Source organism: Poecile atricapillus, chromosome 1, assembly GCF_030490865.1.
Source record: "Poecile atricapillus isolate bPoeAtr1 chromosome 1, bPoeAtr1.hap1, whole genome shotgun sequence".
In the NCBI taxonomy this organism is placed as follows: domain Eukaryota; kingdom Metazoa; phylum Chordata; class Aves; order Passeriformes; family Paridae; genus Poecile; species Poecile atricapillus.
In genome coordinates, this window is record NC_081249.1 from 144,477,045 (window position 1) to 144,492,662 (window position 15,618).

The 15,618-nt window shown below is 39.4% G+C and overlaps 1 protein-coding gene across 1 annotated transcript in view; it reads left to right on the forward strand.

Moving 5' to 3' along the window:
- LOC131580630 (cytosolic phospholipase A2 beta-like) overlaps positions 1-15,618 on the forward strand; it is a 46,938-nt gene that overhangs the window by 15,093 nt on the left and 16,227 nt on the right. The window contains exons 3-8 of the mRNA XM_058842048.1: positions 9,451-9,523; positions 10,537-10,713; positions 11,351-11,487; positions 12,156-12,287; positions 13,487-13,545; positions 14,740-14,782. Of these exons, the coding sequence (XP_058698031.1) occupies positions 9,451-9,523; positions 10,537-10,713; positions 11,351-11,487; positions 12,156-12,287; positions 13,487-13,545; positions 14,740-14,782 (621 nt within the window). The remainder of the gene's footprint in view (positions 1-9,450; positions 9,524-10,536; positions 10,714-11,350; positions 11,488-12,155; positions 12,288-13,486; positions 13,546-14,739; positions 14,783-15,618) is intronic.

Consider the following 15,618-nt stretch of genomic DNA (forward strand, 5'->3'; position numbering starts at 1 on the left):
TACCCCAGGTAAGTAATAAGCAGCTTCCTCCCAACGTGAACATGCAAAGATCACTATCTTGCCATATTTACAACCACACCTGCAAAGCACCTAAGGAAATTAGTAGCTCTCTTACTCTGGCCAGGAAAAAGAGCCAGTGATACTGGATTTACTGTATGATGTCTTTGTTTAAGATAACAGTGGTTCAGGAGATAGGTAAGAGGATATAACACCTTTTACTTTTCTGAAACAGGGATAGGTCTTGATAGCCAGAAGGACAGTTCATTTACAAATGTTATTACCTGATTGCTGATTGCTGCTCAGATAGACATCCTGGTGTTTTGTTCTAATTAACAGCAGGTACTGAAAATGGTTGTTTGGAAAGTATTCAGAGATCTAAAATAATTTCAGATTGTCTGTGTTGTTTGCTCAGAATGGGGCAAGAGGGAAACAATGAAAAACTAGAAAGCCTTCATTTCAAAATTAAATGTTACATCTCCTAAATGTGGCATTTCTGAAACTTGCTTTATAGCTCCTAGTTTCCCGTGGTAATTTTGAATTGAAAAATTGAGATAGATTTTAATAAAGTTTTTGTTGTTGTTTGGATTATTTTTTACAGTGGTTAAAGAAAAAAGATACAGAAAAAAATGTTTGGGGGATGAGCTAGGGAAAAAACTACTTTTTTTTCTCAATTTCTGAGAACATTTTTAAAAAATGGTTTGAATTTGACCATACACATTTATTTTCTTAGATAACTTTAATTTTCCTAACCTTAGCGACTGAGCAGAACAAGCTACAAACTGACTTATGAAACAAAAAGAAAGTGACTGTTATCTCCCATTTTCTTTGTCTGGCAAAACAATACATCTCCTCAAAATCTAGAGTCTTCCACCTCCACCTACTCAGTGATGTGGCTGGATCTAGCCCTAGAAAGACCCATCACTTATCTCTATATAAAAGCTTTTATGGAATGAATGAAGAACTTTTTCTCAAACAAAGTTATGGGGGGTTTATATTTATAGGAGAGTGCTTTGGTAACTGCCATCCTTCCTCATGAAGCTGTTGGGACCACGGGTGGAAGGACTATGAGGACAGTGCCTCAGTGAGGGCAGTTTTTGTACACCAAAGCTGAGTTTGAAATTTTGCAGTGCCATTGCTGAGACAAATAATGATCTCCAGCTAATGAGACTTCTGTATCTTTTGCAGGTTCTGTCCCTGTTAGCTTTTCAGTTTGTGCCACCAGTAGGATAGTCCAGCTCACAATCATTTGGAGTTGCTGCCACTCTACTGCTTGGTTTCTGGCAGCTCAGTAGCTTCCTGCAATTAGTAACAGTGGGCAGTTAGTGAGCAGCCCACTGGGTAAATTGCATGTAGCTGAACACTATATTAATTAACTTGTATTTCTTTCATGCTGAGCTTGCAGCATGGGCTTGCATTCCTTCCATTCTGATTTTGTTTCACACAGTCTCTAGTGAGCATTACCCAAATGCCAATAGGTAGTGTATGAACCAATTTAACCTCAGTATAACTTGATGTGTCTTTTTATCCTTTTCCCCCTCCCCCAAATTTAATTAATTTAATTAATTAAGATTATTTCCAAGTACTTTCTTAATAGTAGTTTGGAAAAGAAGTAAGATTCAGTCATAAACATGGAATGAGACTGTCCTAATTAACAAGTAAAATCTTTCTAGAATACCTCTTCTCTTTGTCTCCTGAACAGTATTTTACAATCTTATGCTGCAGGTGCAGTATCATATATTCTGAGTCTAACTCCACTAGTATAACTTCACTGGCATGAATATGTCCTCCCTCTAAAAAGGGAAGGGGGAGGATTTTCTGTACCACCTTGAAGTTATTGCCTGATTATTACCTAGTTCACTAACATATTCTGCTGTGCCCTCTTTGGTTCAGGTTTAACCTTTTAGTTTTGTCATTCCTTCCTTATGCAGTTGACTTTGTCTTACTTTCCCCATCTTGTATGTTTTTTATGTCTGCAGCAAGCCCTGATGTCCAGAAGGAAATGGATGTGGTAGTTGTCAACATGATTGTTGACAAGAAACACAAAATGTTTTATGTATTTTGGTCATGCTGATTTACTGGAAACATTAAGTTCTTGGAGGGGTTATTGGAAAAATTAGTTCCATAGCTCTCCAAAATAGCTTTTGCACCTTGATTTGAAAGCATTCTGGGAGCTTTTTTTATTTCTTTCCTGTTCCATTAAGACATGGGTCTCTCAGCTGCAGCTGTTCTGTTTTTATTGTGCTGCTCTGTTTCCAGGCAGACATACCACTCTTTGAGTGGAGTTCGTTGTTCTCTGGCTGGTTTTCCGCTTGCTTTCTCTTTAGGAGGTAAGTTTGTCAGTGCACTGCTTTGGTCTCTCAGTTCACTTTAGTGGCAGAATGTCTGATCAAAGCTGAAACAGCAATACACATGTGGAAAACCAAAACTCCTCTTTAATTCAGAGCTTTTTTCCCCTTATTCTCTGCATTTTTCCTTATCTCTGGAAATGGGATGTTACAGGCTTCTGTGTCCATGGAAGCAAGAAGATGAGTGTGTGCACTGCAGTCTTAACTGGACCTATAAAAATGCCCAAGTGAGGCTGTTAAAACAGTGTTACTGCAGGAGTCCTGCAGGCTCACATACTTAATTGCTCTGAACTCTACATTGCTTTCAAATGAGGTTTGGTTGATTTTTCCACGAATTTTGTAACTGCCCTTTGATTTGCTGCACCAGACATTTGTTCGAGATATCTTTCTTTTTAGTATTTGAAAAATTTCAACCTAGTGCATCTAGTCCTCACTGGTGGTGAGCATGGTGGCTGCCTTTCCAGCCACAGCAGAGTCTGTAAAATGTCAATTTGAGCCATTGGTTGTCACTTGCAGAAACCCAGGAGCATCTGCATAAAACTGATTTTAACTGGTGACAGTTTTTTGTGGAAAATATTTTACAAAACAGATGATCCACGGTTGTAAACATGAATTTCATGAAAAATCTGAAGCCAAAGATTTCAGATAAACCTGTTTTCCTAAACAACTATTGTGGTTGTAATTAATTTTTTCTTCTCTTGTCAAAAGCCAAATTCATAAGTACTGTTTGATGAAAATTAACTCTTGACATTCTCCATCGGTTTAAGGTGTCCACTGGCTGTTTTGTGAGGCTTGATCCCATCTTGTGTTGCTATGCCCCAGTGAGAACATACCTCACTGAAAACTTAAGGAAGCCTCCAGGCCTTTTCCAAGTCTGGGTCTATACACCATGAAACTGCAAGTGTGGATTAAGGTACAGACAGAGCAGCTTGCCTAGAGCAATGTCCTGACAGGCATCCTGTCAGCAGGTCACAGTAGGCATGGGAGAAGTGGAACAAGCCATTCCTCTGCTTCTTCAGGGGATGCCTTAGGACCCAGCACTGTCAACAGCAACTTGATGGGGGAACAGGATGGGAAGCTGGGAAATGGCAAGTTAGCATATTCATATAAGAAGCAGGTAGAGGGGAAATGCCCAGAAGGCATGCAGCTTTCCCTATCTCTGCCAATATTTACCTCAATTTCACCAGCGTCTCTGCCTTGGCCAGGTGATCAGCCAGTAGGTACTTCCAGTTGAGGAGTCGTGATTTGCTGGTTGTCAGAAGGATTCCCAATTCCCAGTGTGGGGAATATATTGAACCCCTATTGTAGGAAAGGTTTAAAAGAGCACTTGGAAGTGGGTTGGTCTCCTACCAGAGATTGTAATAGGTGAGATTTGGTTCTCCATTCCTTTTGGCTTTTTTTTTTTTTCATGGAGCATTTTGTGGAAGAACTTCAAACCTACTGAAAATTAATCTTCTGACTAGATACGTGGAAGAGATGGGAGTGAAGGAAAACTTTCTGAACACGTCAAAATCAACCCAAACACCTGGTGGGAGGATGTTGGGTCAATAGCAAATAGTGAGAAATAACACAAGTGTCAGCCTTTCTGCTCACCTCTGACATTGCAGATCTTTCCCTCTCAGATGTAGGCAGGCTCTCCTCCACACAGAGGAGGCAGAGGGTGGAGCTCGGCGCCTGTATAAATTATATGTGTCCTTCAGGTTATTTCAGCAGCAGCAGCACAACAAGCTGCCAGCGTGTTTGTCAGCTGACAGATCTGTTAACCAAGTCAGGGTTTCGGTCACAGCCGCCATCTTCCGTGCCATGGGGAGCCCACCAGCCAAGGTAAGAGAGCAGCAGCCCCATGCTTCACTGGCACCTTGCTCTTGGGCCTCTCTGCTCCAGCTCTCCCGAGCAAACTCCCTCCTCCGTGCATCTGCTGGGATGCAGGGGCTGCTGTGCTGTGGCAGGGGCATCCTGAACTTTGCAGACTCAGCGCTCTCCTGTTTTACCTCACGGTAACTAATATGTAAGCGAGCTTCAGTGAGAACACAGAGGAAATGTGTTCTTTTATCGTGTGATGTACATGCCGGAGTGAGGTCCGTGAAGGAAGAGGAGGCTGGTCTTGAAGAGTTTACCTCCCCTAAAATGAAAGTGCTTTAGCACTCCTACATGCTTTTCTCTGGCTAGCACACGTTCATTGCTTGCCCCAGCTGAAATAAACCAACAGCTTTATCTAGCAACAAAGCATAATCTGTATTACTTTAGCTGCAGGGGAGACATCTAATGAGCTATTTGGCTCATCATATCTAGCTATTTGTAACGTAATGTTTACAGCGTTTGCAATTCTACTAGAAGTATTTCATGTCTGGACTTGAGTTTTCTAATAGCAAGTTCCATTCAGAGATTTTAACTGGTGGCTTTTACTATAAATTAACAGAACTATTAGCTGAAGGTTCTTTTCTCATGTATATCTTAAAAAAAATAATGGGCATGGTGTCTGAATGGGAGGCATGAATTATTTACAGATAATCATTCTTTATATATCAAACCCTTCATCAAATTTTGCAAGAAATAAAAGAAAAAATAAAAAGAAGAAGTATGGGCATTCATGGGCTTAAAATATAGTGAGACAATGTTACATGCAACAACCTATAGAGATCATTAATTGTGCCATGGTAATATTTGCAGGCAAAGTTAAAGATTAGAAAAATATCAGTAGCTTGAAGGGATGGCTCAAGTTTTATTTTGTGGATTATGAAATAATTTCCATCTGGTAAACTACTCAGAAATTTTGTCAATTCAAAGCCCCGAGGGACCCACTCATATGTGTAAAGTGGCTGATATATATGAACAGGAGAGACATTCCAAATCAACAGTGATTCTTGAAGTCATCCATCTGTGATTACATGAAATTACAGTCTATGTTTGTAAGATGAATTAGATTTCCTCACTAACTGTTCAGCTTCCAATGATAAAATTTGAGACAACGGTGATTTCCAAGCAAAATGACTCTTATAGTTTTCTGTATTTCTTCAGTCAGCCACTTTTTCCACTGGAACTTTTCATCCCTTTAATTGAAATGGAAGTAGGCAGCTGGTTGGAAAGACAAATTTCTAGCAGTGTTCTCACTGATAGAAAGGCTAATAGCCCATACTACATGATCTATGTGGAAGAGAGTGCTTTAGAACCAGGCTGGTTATGAATCTTTCTTATAGTTTATACATTTATAGATTTAATCTCAATTTGGTAAATTGTCAAATTGTAGTTGGACCAAACCCTCAGTATCTAACATAAAATAATGGTAAGAATCTGCCAAATAGTAACATTTGGTATGAGATCTTGTGGGCAAGATATGGTATAGCTTCTAGTACACCACTGGAGAAAGAAGTAATCCATGAAAAAGGTAATTATTCATGTCTGAAACATATGTATAAAAATCCTACATCTATTTTCAAAATGTCAGAAGACAGAAAAATCCTCATCTAAAGCATAACATAGTTTGGTGTTATCCCATGGTGATAACTCTGCTCAGAGAGCTGCTTAAGCTTGGTGCAGGGAGAATGAAACACTGACATTCCAATCAACCTTCCAACATGTTCAAACCAAGGACTTATTTAAAATAAAAGAAGAAGAGAACAGGTAGTTAATGGGATGAAGTTCCCAGACTGCAGAAACTTTGCTAGAATACTGACTTTCTAGTGAAGGTAGCCATGAGATGATCTTCTAGTCGCAGCATGGAGGGGCAATAAGGACTGAAATCAAACATATGAGCTCTTGGTAGGTTTTTCTTCTCTTACTGCCATCCACAGACTGTTTTGGTAGGCTCCTCAATATTTATGAGCTTTGAGAAGATTTCATATGCTCAAAGTTGTCTTTTTGGAGCGAAACCTTAAGTGACTGCCTGTAAAGAAAAGTGTCCTTCCAAAGCTGATCAACATTCCTATGGAAGGAAGTCAGTGAGCGTGTATTATTACAATCAATGAGATCTGAATTTTCAGTCTGTTAAGGTTTGATACAGCTGTGGCAATTCTGACATGCTAGTTATATCTCCTGATTACTGACTTTTCTGTATTTTCAACAGAATGAGTCTCTCAAAGCTTGGTTTGAGAGTACAGAAATACAGTTTAATGCTAAATACTGTCAAGTGAGAAGAAGTTTGTTGGCTTCTTTTTTTTCCAAGTTCTAGACTTCCCTTTGGCACTCTGGAGATGCTGCTGTTTATTGGACTGGAGTGTTATTGCTTAGGATGCAGGAGTACACAGGTAGCTGAATCCTGCACTCTTTTGTTGGCCTCAGTGTCACTCTAGTAATTTCCCAGCAAAAATAGAATTATGTGCTTCCGGGAAAGCTTCCTTCGACCCTGGGTGATTACAGATGGGGTTTTGTTACTCTCTGCATGCTTGTTCTTGGGAGAAAACATGTTTCTCCCAAGGAAGTGAACTAAAACCAGCAAGACCAATAGAGCTGCAAGTCTGTCAAGGGCTGTCTGGATAGGGTGTCTGCGTTCATCAAGTTGCATTAATTGTGAAGCTACATGTTGCTTTTCGTGTTATGAAAATAGCAAATGGTACCTCTAACTGTAATTATTTTTTGTAGAAGAGTGTTCTGGAGTACCAGCACTTTCAGGCAAGGATGTTATTTTAGACCATCCAAATCAGACCCTAGGAGTCTGCTCTGGACTGTTGTTGAAGAAAATTAGCTCTGCCTTTATGTGATGAAAAAAGGAATTAGCCCACTTCTGAATGGTTATCACAGATTGGAGTAACTGCAGTCTTGGGAGAGGGATGGTTTCTGGCTTCCTTGAGGGCTTTCCAGAGCCCTCAGGGTTTATTACAGCCATGTTTTCCCATCTGAATCTGTTTGCCTTTTATCCTGCAACAGCATCAGGACTAAGCTGCACCAAATCAGCTTAGGAGTGAAGCAGGAGGAGCGAAAAGTCTTCTTTGTTGATGTTTCCATCATTTGGTAAATGCTGACGTGTAAGGAGAGTGATTGCTGTTGGAAGAGGAAGGGAGGAGGAGTGAGACACTCTGGCTGTAGAGGCAGAGGATGAGAACATGACATCTGTCACATCTGAGAGTACTCTGAAGATGACCTGCAGATGCACCATTTTTATAAGCAGTTAGGAAATTTTCATCACAAAAAGTTTCAAAGCAAATTTTATGCCAACATCTGTTTCTTCAGTGAAGGCAGGTTCTGTGAATGGTTTGGGCTTCTGTTGAGCAAGGGAGAAGTTGATTACAAAATGACAAAAAATTAACATAATAATTAAAACTAGTCACCTCTGTAATTGTCTACATAATCCAGTAATTCATGTAAATGAAAACCACTAAGAATGCTGAGTGAGTGTTCCAGCTGGTAGTTCTATGTTAAATAACTATTTGCACAGGAAAATTAAAGTCAAATTCTTTCAGTGGGCAACTGGAATAATATGGAAGTGTCTCAATTGGAACTTGTAATGTCCACAATGCATTAAACCAAGAAAGTTTTAAATATGTCAGTTTAAAATTCGGAGAAAGACATACTAGAAAGAGTTCTTGTCATACAAGAACAAATTTGCTTTGCATTTTGATAGAAGCCAAGAGACAGAGTAATGTGATTTTCTAGGTTTAACAAGGGTTTCTCTGCTCAGGGCAACTCTTAAATATTAATCTGAATTTAAAAAGTATGTAACTTTTAGGTGACATAATAAAATTTAATATTAAGCCCTTATTTGAACATGCTAATTCACAGTTCAGATTATATCCATTTTATGTGATGTAATTTACCTGTAAACAAGCCTGGATGAAGCTGAATGTAGCCTATTCTCATCTCTAATAAACATGTCCAGTAGTCTCCACCTCATTTTAAAAGAATTTCAGATTAACCGTAGTGACTGACTCTTTCTGTAGAGAGATTCCTCCTTTCCCAGCAGTTTGTATCTACAGAGATAATAATTCCCTTGTCAGGAAAATTAGTCATGGTGCTAACTTTCAAAATAAAATTGTGAAATTATTTAGTGAAGTGTAATGAGATACACTTTTTATGCAAATAGACATAGTATTTCAGTTGGTAGTTTGAGCTTTAAGTTTTAATTTATTAGTGGTAGTGGTACTGTAATAGCTGTATGTTATACTCAATATTGCTGACAAGCCGTGCTAGTAAGGCATGCAAGAAAAACAACCAAAAAAACACCACCACCAACAAACTAACAGAAGATTAAAAGGAAATTTAAATGTATCTATTTAATTTAAATCAAAAAGATTTAAATATTTTCCCTATTTCTGTTATTACTATTGTTACATTTATATATGTGTTCATTCATGCTCATCAGAACATCTTTTTAAAAATGGCAAGTATTTTCTGAATTGCTTAACCTGGAAAGCTTAACTGTCAAGAATTAGGAACAAGTAACTTCAAAGAGTGTTAAAATGATAGCCTGCCTGTGATAGAAATAAATCTCATGTCTGGAAGGGAAGTGCTTCAATTCTCATTAGGTATTTTCAGGATACATAATGATACGGAATTCTGTGATATCATACCTGCAAAGCAGGGCAGTTTTTATTTTGTCTGAAGGGTCTCTGCTGGACCTGTGGTCTGTTCCCTCAAAGTCAGCAGGGCCATTTGGTGAGCTTGCCCTGCTTACAAGCATCACAGAAATTCAGTCTTAGCTCAGATACAAAGTCAGAAGTTTGTAGTGCATTTTGGTAAGTACCATGTCCTGGCCTGGGTAGGTCAGCTGTGGCATGGCCTGGGCAGGCAGCTGCAATTCCTAACATCCCCTTCCAAAGGCCCCGTTGTGACCTGAGGGTGGCATTGGACCCTTGGGGTGTTGGCAGTATGACCGTCACTGTGGCCATACATGCATCAGGTTGCCTGAAAACAAGTGCCTCTGGGGTGAATAAGACTGCTTTCCACACCATTGTCTGAGCCCGAGTTTTCTCTCTCTGTCTTCATTTCCTCAAGCTCCTTAGCAAACAGCCCAGTGTGCCACTGTATTTTCACCTTAGCGTGGTGTACTTACATTTGAGGGTGGTCAGCTCACTCCAAACAGATGTGGGCAGAGTGTCCCCTGCATTGTTCAAAATGCATCTTGTTTATGTATTCTGAGCTGATCAAATTATTGCATTTGTTTTCTCTGCAGATGAAGTTTTGCCCCATCCACATGCTTTCTGTAAGAATCATACAAGCTAAGAACATCAAGTCAAGAGACCTGTGTGAGTTGTGGTTTGATTGTGTTTTTAGTCACCTCCAGAGTTTACACAGTGAGCAATATTCTTAAGTTCTGAAGGTATGCAAGCAGCGTACGTAAAGCACAGCAGTAGAAATACTAATGCCAGGGGTATAATTAGATCAAATGTCTCTGGTATCATTAGATTGGAGTACATCTCTAATGGCATTTCAGGGAGCTGGCAAAAAAAAAGACACCCAGATTAATTTTCTGAGCCAAGAAGAGAAAGTAGACTTCATTAAGACACTGCAATCCATGAATCTGCTTGGGCAGGAATTTGGCCACACAGGCTGTGAATTTAGGGTCCTTTTAATTGAAATGTACCAATTATGCAAAAAATTGCAAATAATAAGCAAAGGTAAATTAGAGAATTTCAAGGCTTCTAAAATAACTTATCTTTCAGGGTATTTGCTGCTCTCAGATGACCAGTCACAATAAATTATATTGATCATTTTGGTTAAGGAGGACCTCTGCAGATCCAGTTCTAATGTTGAACCTTCAAGCAAAACAGACTTTTCTGTGTACTTTTGTGTTCAAGTGTCTTTAACTCATTATCTCCCCTTCACAGCCTCCTATGTCTCCTCCTCCAGGTGTGCTGTGGACCAGCCATTCAGCTGCCATTTTTGCAGAGGTCTCCAATGAGTTTCTCATTTAGGACAGAGGCATTGAGATGCCTTTTGTCAGTTTTGAAACTTCTGGCCTGTATATTCCTCTAGCAAAAAATGACTCACGCAGCATAAAAAAGCATCACTTTGCATTTATTTGCTTGAGTTTCAGCTGAGACCATCCATGCCTTGTCATGCAGGGCCGAGCCTGGATGTGTGGGAGACCAGAGGGAGTGAAACCCTTGTTGGCTGAGTAAATGCCTGCCAAAGGCTTCCTGTGCTCCAGTGGCAAATGCCACATAGCACCATCCAGAGGTGGACACTAAAAAGGTGTTAGTGTGACAAGGCCTGTACTTCTGAGTTTCAATGATCTCTTCTATCTACTCTATTGAAGGGACAGTTCCACTTTCGTGCCAAAACCTTGCGGGGCAATGTTATTCACTGCTTGATACCAGTCTGAAGTATTTAGGCATCTCGGGCTGCAGTAGAAATCTTCCATCAAGTCCTGACTCCAGCTCTGAAAGACATCACCTTGGAGATTTCCTTTCACACCGTTGTCAAGCTTCACAAAGTAAATGCGCTTCCCCACCCTGGCTCTCCCCAAAGGATGGCTGCTCGAGGCACTGACCACACTAACCATAAGGAATAGATATAAGATGGAAGTGGAAGGAAGATTTCCAACTTGCTTGTGCCCTCCAGTTCTTGGGCCCACGCTGGCCTTGAGCTGCAACAGATCATCTTGCCTAGTGCCTAACACCTCTAGACAGCCACTATGTCCCCTCCGCATGCTTGTGTGACTCAAGTGAGCAAGCCAGTCTCTGACCTTTGCTGTAGTATGCATTCTCCTTTCCTGTAATCATCCTAACAGCCCTTTGTGGAGCCAGCTGTAGTTTCAGTTTAACTTTTTAACATTGTTGACTGGAATTGTAAGGACTATGCCTGAGGAATGGTCAGTGGGCATAGTCCACTTTCCTCTTTCTCTTCACATGGCAAATGTGGCTCTTAGTGTACTTTGCCTGTGCATGTGTACATTTGCAGTTTGTAGTTACTCAGGAATTAGGTGGTTTTCCTTGGTTGTTTCCAAATGGTGATCTCTTTACTAATAAAAAATCAAGAGTAGTAATATTTATTCATCTCCAGGATTATGGCCTAGCCCTACTGTTCATCTATAATATTGCCATCAGGTTTTTAATTTTTCTCTGCTGCAGTGACTGCATCAGACTGCTATGTACGCTTGTGGCTGCCGTCTGCTTCACCTGGAAAGCTTCAAACCAAAACCATCAAGAATTCTGACAACCCTGTCTGGAACGAGACTTTCTACTTTAGGATCCAGAGAGAAGTTGAGGTAGTAAAAAAATAGAACTTTCACCAATTTGAATAACTGGGAATCCTCAGCTGACATCACATTGATCAACTGTGCTAAATAACTTAAGAAAATGCTTGCTTAACAGACTGGTTTGCACAGAACAGTGGACATAAGAAGTAGTGTTTTTCTCAGTGATTTACAGACATTGGTGATGTAAATGCCTGTATCTGAGTCCAGACTCCCTTTGTTGTCATCCAAGTGAAATAAGCACTGTTGTAGTGTACTTCTGTGCTATTTTGGCATGGCTAACTTCGAAAGAGCTTTCCCTCCACTGCTTCTGAGGGAACAGTAGAGAAGTTGCTGTGGTGTAGACAACAAATGTAATTCTTCCCTAAATTGTGGAATTTGTAGAACTTTGGGAATGAAGAAACTCTGTTCTTTGGGTGGGTAGTGGGGTGCAGAGCACTGGCATATTTTCTTTCTTGGGAGAGTGGGAACCTCTATTATAGGTAGCTGTTTTCCATTTCACAAATTTCCTAAGATTGGGTGTAATAATGTTCTACATTAGCAGATTCCTGAAGGAAAAGACATGCTTCTTTTTTCTTACTGCTCTGTTAGTGAAACAGTTGCAAAAATCTATAATTTTTTTTTTGTTTCTGCCTAACAGAAGCTCAGTAAGTGTTCTTATTTATTTTTTCTATTACCAGAATGTTTTAGAATTGGCAGTGTGTGATGAAGATCCACTCACCAAGGATGACATGCAGTTCACAGTTCTTTTTAATGTTGCTAGAATCAGACCTGGGGAGACAATCCGTGAGACATTTGCTTTGAAATCAGAGGTAAGGGCTGAAAACACAGGGAGAGAGATCGACAAGACCTCATTGTCCACGTTGTCTTCCATGTTAAGTAGGGTTTGTATCTTCATGGGCAGGTAGCCTTATATATCATTATCAGTACCTCATCAAAACAGATGTAATTTTCTTTATTTTTGTGACTTCATGAATCTCTTTTTACAAATTCAGAAAATGAAACAGCTTCTCCCTTATGCCGCTCTGAGGGCAAAATATTCTAACGGGAAGCATCTATAAATAATAATTTTTATCTTTTAGAATTCAAATAAATACTTCCTTACCTTTCAGCTTTATTCCACTTTTGCCATGCTTAGGGTAAATTTTCTCTTAAATGGCAACTTATTTATTTAAAACATGAAAACAATTCACTCATCACTTGAATTAAATGATTCTTTCAGGTTTTTTTCCCCTGTTGGTGTTTATGCTGAGTTTCTTTCTAGTTGATTCGGATTTCTCTAGCCCATAGTAAAGGAATGTCTGTCCTGCTAACATGTTTGGTATTTTATTAAGGAGCCCATGAAAGAGAGTTTCCCAGTAAACAAAGCTGGGATAGGTCTGTGACAACTCCTGGGCTTGTCTGAGCTGTTGCTGAGCTGTTGCAACACACTCATTACAGGAAGGAGACAATCCATAAAAGCAGCTACTTCCCACATGCTGAAAGCTGTTAACATGGGTTTTCCTTGTGACCCTGCTGGCTGGGGCTGTGCAGCTTCTCAGCCAATGGGTGAGTCACTGGGAAATACAATGATTCAATAACCACTTCAGTCACTTGCCTAATTCATCTCTTCTGGATTCAGTTCAAATGTGATTTAAATGGTTTGTATGTAGAAATGTCTCTAGTCTTAATGCATTTGTTGCTGGGCTTTCAATGCCTTTCCCCCATGTACATTATCTTGCAGAGAGCCATTATATTTCCTTTTCAGTCAAGCTTTCCCTCTCTGATTGTATCTTTGGAAATATGTAGAATTCTACATATCACACAATGGGAGATTATTAATCTTATGTGCCTTTCACAAGTCTGTCGTTTCTGCTGCAATTTCAGCTTTGGAAAGATACAACAACAGACTTTTTTTTGGTGTCACTAGCAGAAGAGATGTCAGGCCTTGAAGTGCTTTTTAGGTGTGTCTGTGCTGCCAAATTCTTGCAGCCTTCAATAATCTATATTTATTTTACACTTTTCTTTTTAGACAGAGAGGTGCTCTAAGAAATGGGAAAGTTTGGAAGTGGAATTCTGGATGGAAAGAATGTGAGTAAAATTCCAAAGCTAGAAGGTTTAGATCTGCCAGAGAGTAAAAAAAAAATAAAAAATAATAAAGTAGTTCAGTGAAAACTGGCTAACTGCATGATCAGAAGGAATTGTAAATAAGGTTTCTTATTCTTAAATATGAGAAAACTGCAGAAAAAATCACTTGTGTTCTTGAATAATTTCTCCCACAGTGAAACTCAAGAAAATATATTTAATTTACCTGTGAGAGGTACCTTAAGAGACAGTATCATGTATGATGATGGCAATCATCTCCCGCAAATGTGAAAGCAGTCACAGTCAGATATATAAAAGGTCAGAAGGAGAAGCAGTGCTTGGGAATCAGATTCAGCCTAGAAATAAGAGGAACATCTTTCACCATTCAAGTTATAAGGCATTTGGGCAATGCCCATCCTTAGAAATCAAATCTAGTTACTTAAATACATTTTACAGCTGAAATTTTTAGAAGTTTTAAGCCTGGAAATGGTGTTTGGTAAAATCCCCTGGATATACAAAGGTTATGTACTACATAATTTCAATGGCCCTTTCAGATATATGAAAGCATTTATGAATGTGTGTAACACAGGGGTGTTGGAATATTTGCCTTAGTGAAAGATGCTGTTAGTAGACTCTACAGATTATAATAACCACATCCATTCAGTGACAGACCAAGGTCTTACAAGGTAAAATATCTGGGACAAAGATTTCTTATTGCTTACCTCTGTGTTTTGCAGTCATACATATAGCACACTTGAAGCTAATTCTTATTTGCCATTCATTTGTGTTCAGCCATAAGTTATAATATGAACTAGTCAGAAATTTCTTTCCTAATAAATGTTTGTAGAACACATTAATAGTAGTCTTTGCTTTCCCCAAGTCATGTGGTAAATTGTTAATAGCAGGACATGATTCCACATATACCAATATGCCTTTGTTCTGCTGTAACTTAGCACATAGTTTTAAGCATTAGTATTTTTATGGGATTTCTTTTTTGTTAGGCTGTTGTATTTAGGTTCGCATGCTGAGCAGGGCATCATGTATTTTTCCTTTTAGAAAACAAATTGTGATAACTTACGTATATCCAATTATAAGTGGGAAAAGTCATATAACTGCTATTTAAAAAACTAAACAAAACACACCAAAATGCACCTATTCACACAGCATTTTTTAGTTTGTTATTTGTTTTTGTCTTTTCAGTCCTGGCCCTCCGGAGCGTCTCATTACCAATGATGTCCTAGTGGTAAGGTTCACATGAGAATTTATCTTGGAGTGACATCTGCTTCATTTTGATCCTCTCCTCTTCCCCCCTTTTTATAGATAGAACACAACCTACCGTGGTAGATAAGAGCATGGTGTGCATTTTAAAGTCAGAGATATGGGACAGTGCCCTTTTGTTGCAGCTCAACTGTTGCCCTCTCCGTATAAAAATGGAAGATGTGTTTTTTTAAGTCCTCATCTATTACAGATGTCAGTATGTTGCCAAGCTGTGGTTTGTTACTCTTGCAGAACCCCATATTTATTGGTGCTCAAAGTGGAAACTGATTGTACTTCTCATAACACAGCATGGCATTTGGCAGGAAAAACCAAGGTTATAAAAGGTCTGTAGAAGACAATAGTAGGTATTTAGTGTGCTTGTGACTGGAAGGGTATCTAATATAACAGCTTTTTTGGGAAATGAGTTTTTTAATAAAGAGTTATTTTAGTTGTTGAAGCACCGAGCCCTGTTTTGGTGTTAGTCAGCATGTGGTGCATTGCCTGTCTCCTCAGGCTGGCCCAGCAGCTAAGGAGTACCAAGTACTTCATGCCATCTGCTCCAAGCTGGTGTGTGGTTCCCACATGCTAGCCCTTGATACCCCTGAGGCAAAGTAACACGTGTTCTATTCTTTCCCCCTCATTTTCTGTGTGAGGCATAAGACTTGCAATGATTGGCATGCATTGTTCCTGAAATGAATTGGAAAACTGTCCTGGCACGAGGTGAACTGTAGTGACTCAGGTGGAGGGTAGGGTGGAATGAATCTGTGATTTCCCTACATCTGGGCCAACAAGAAGATGCTTTGTAGAATAATCACTGCCACA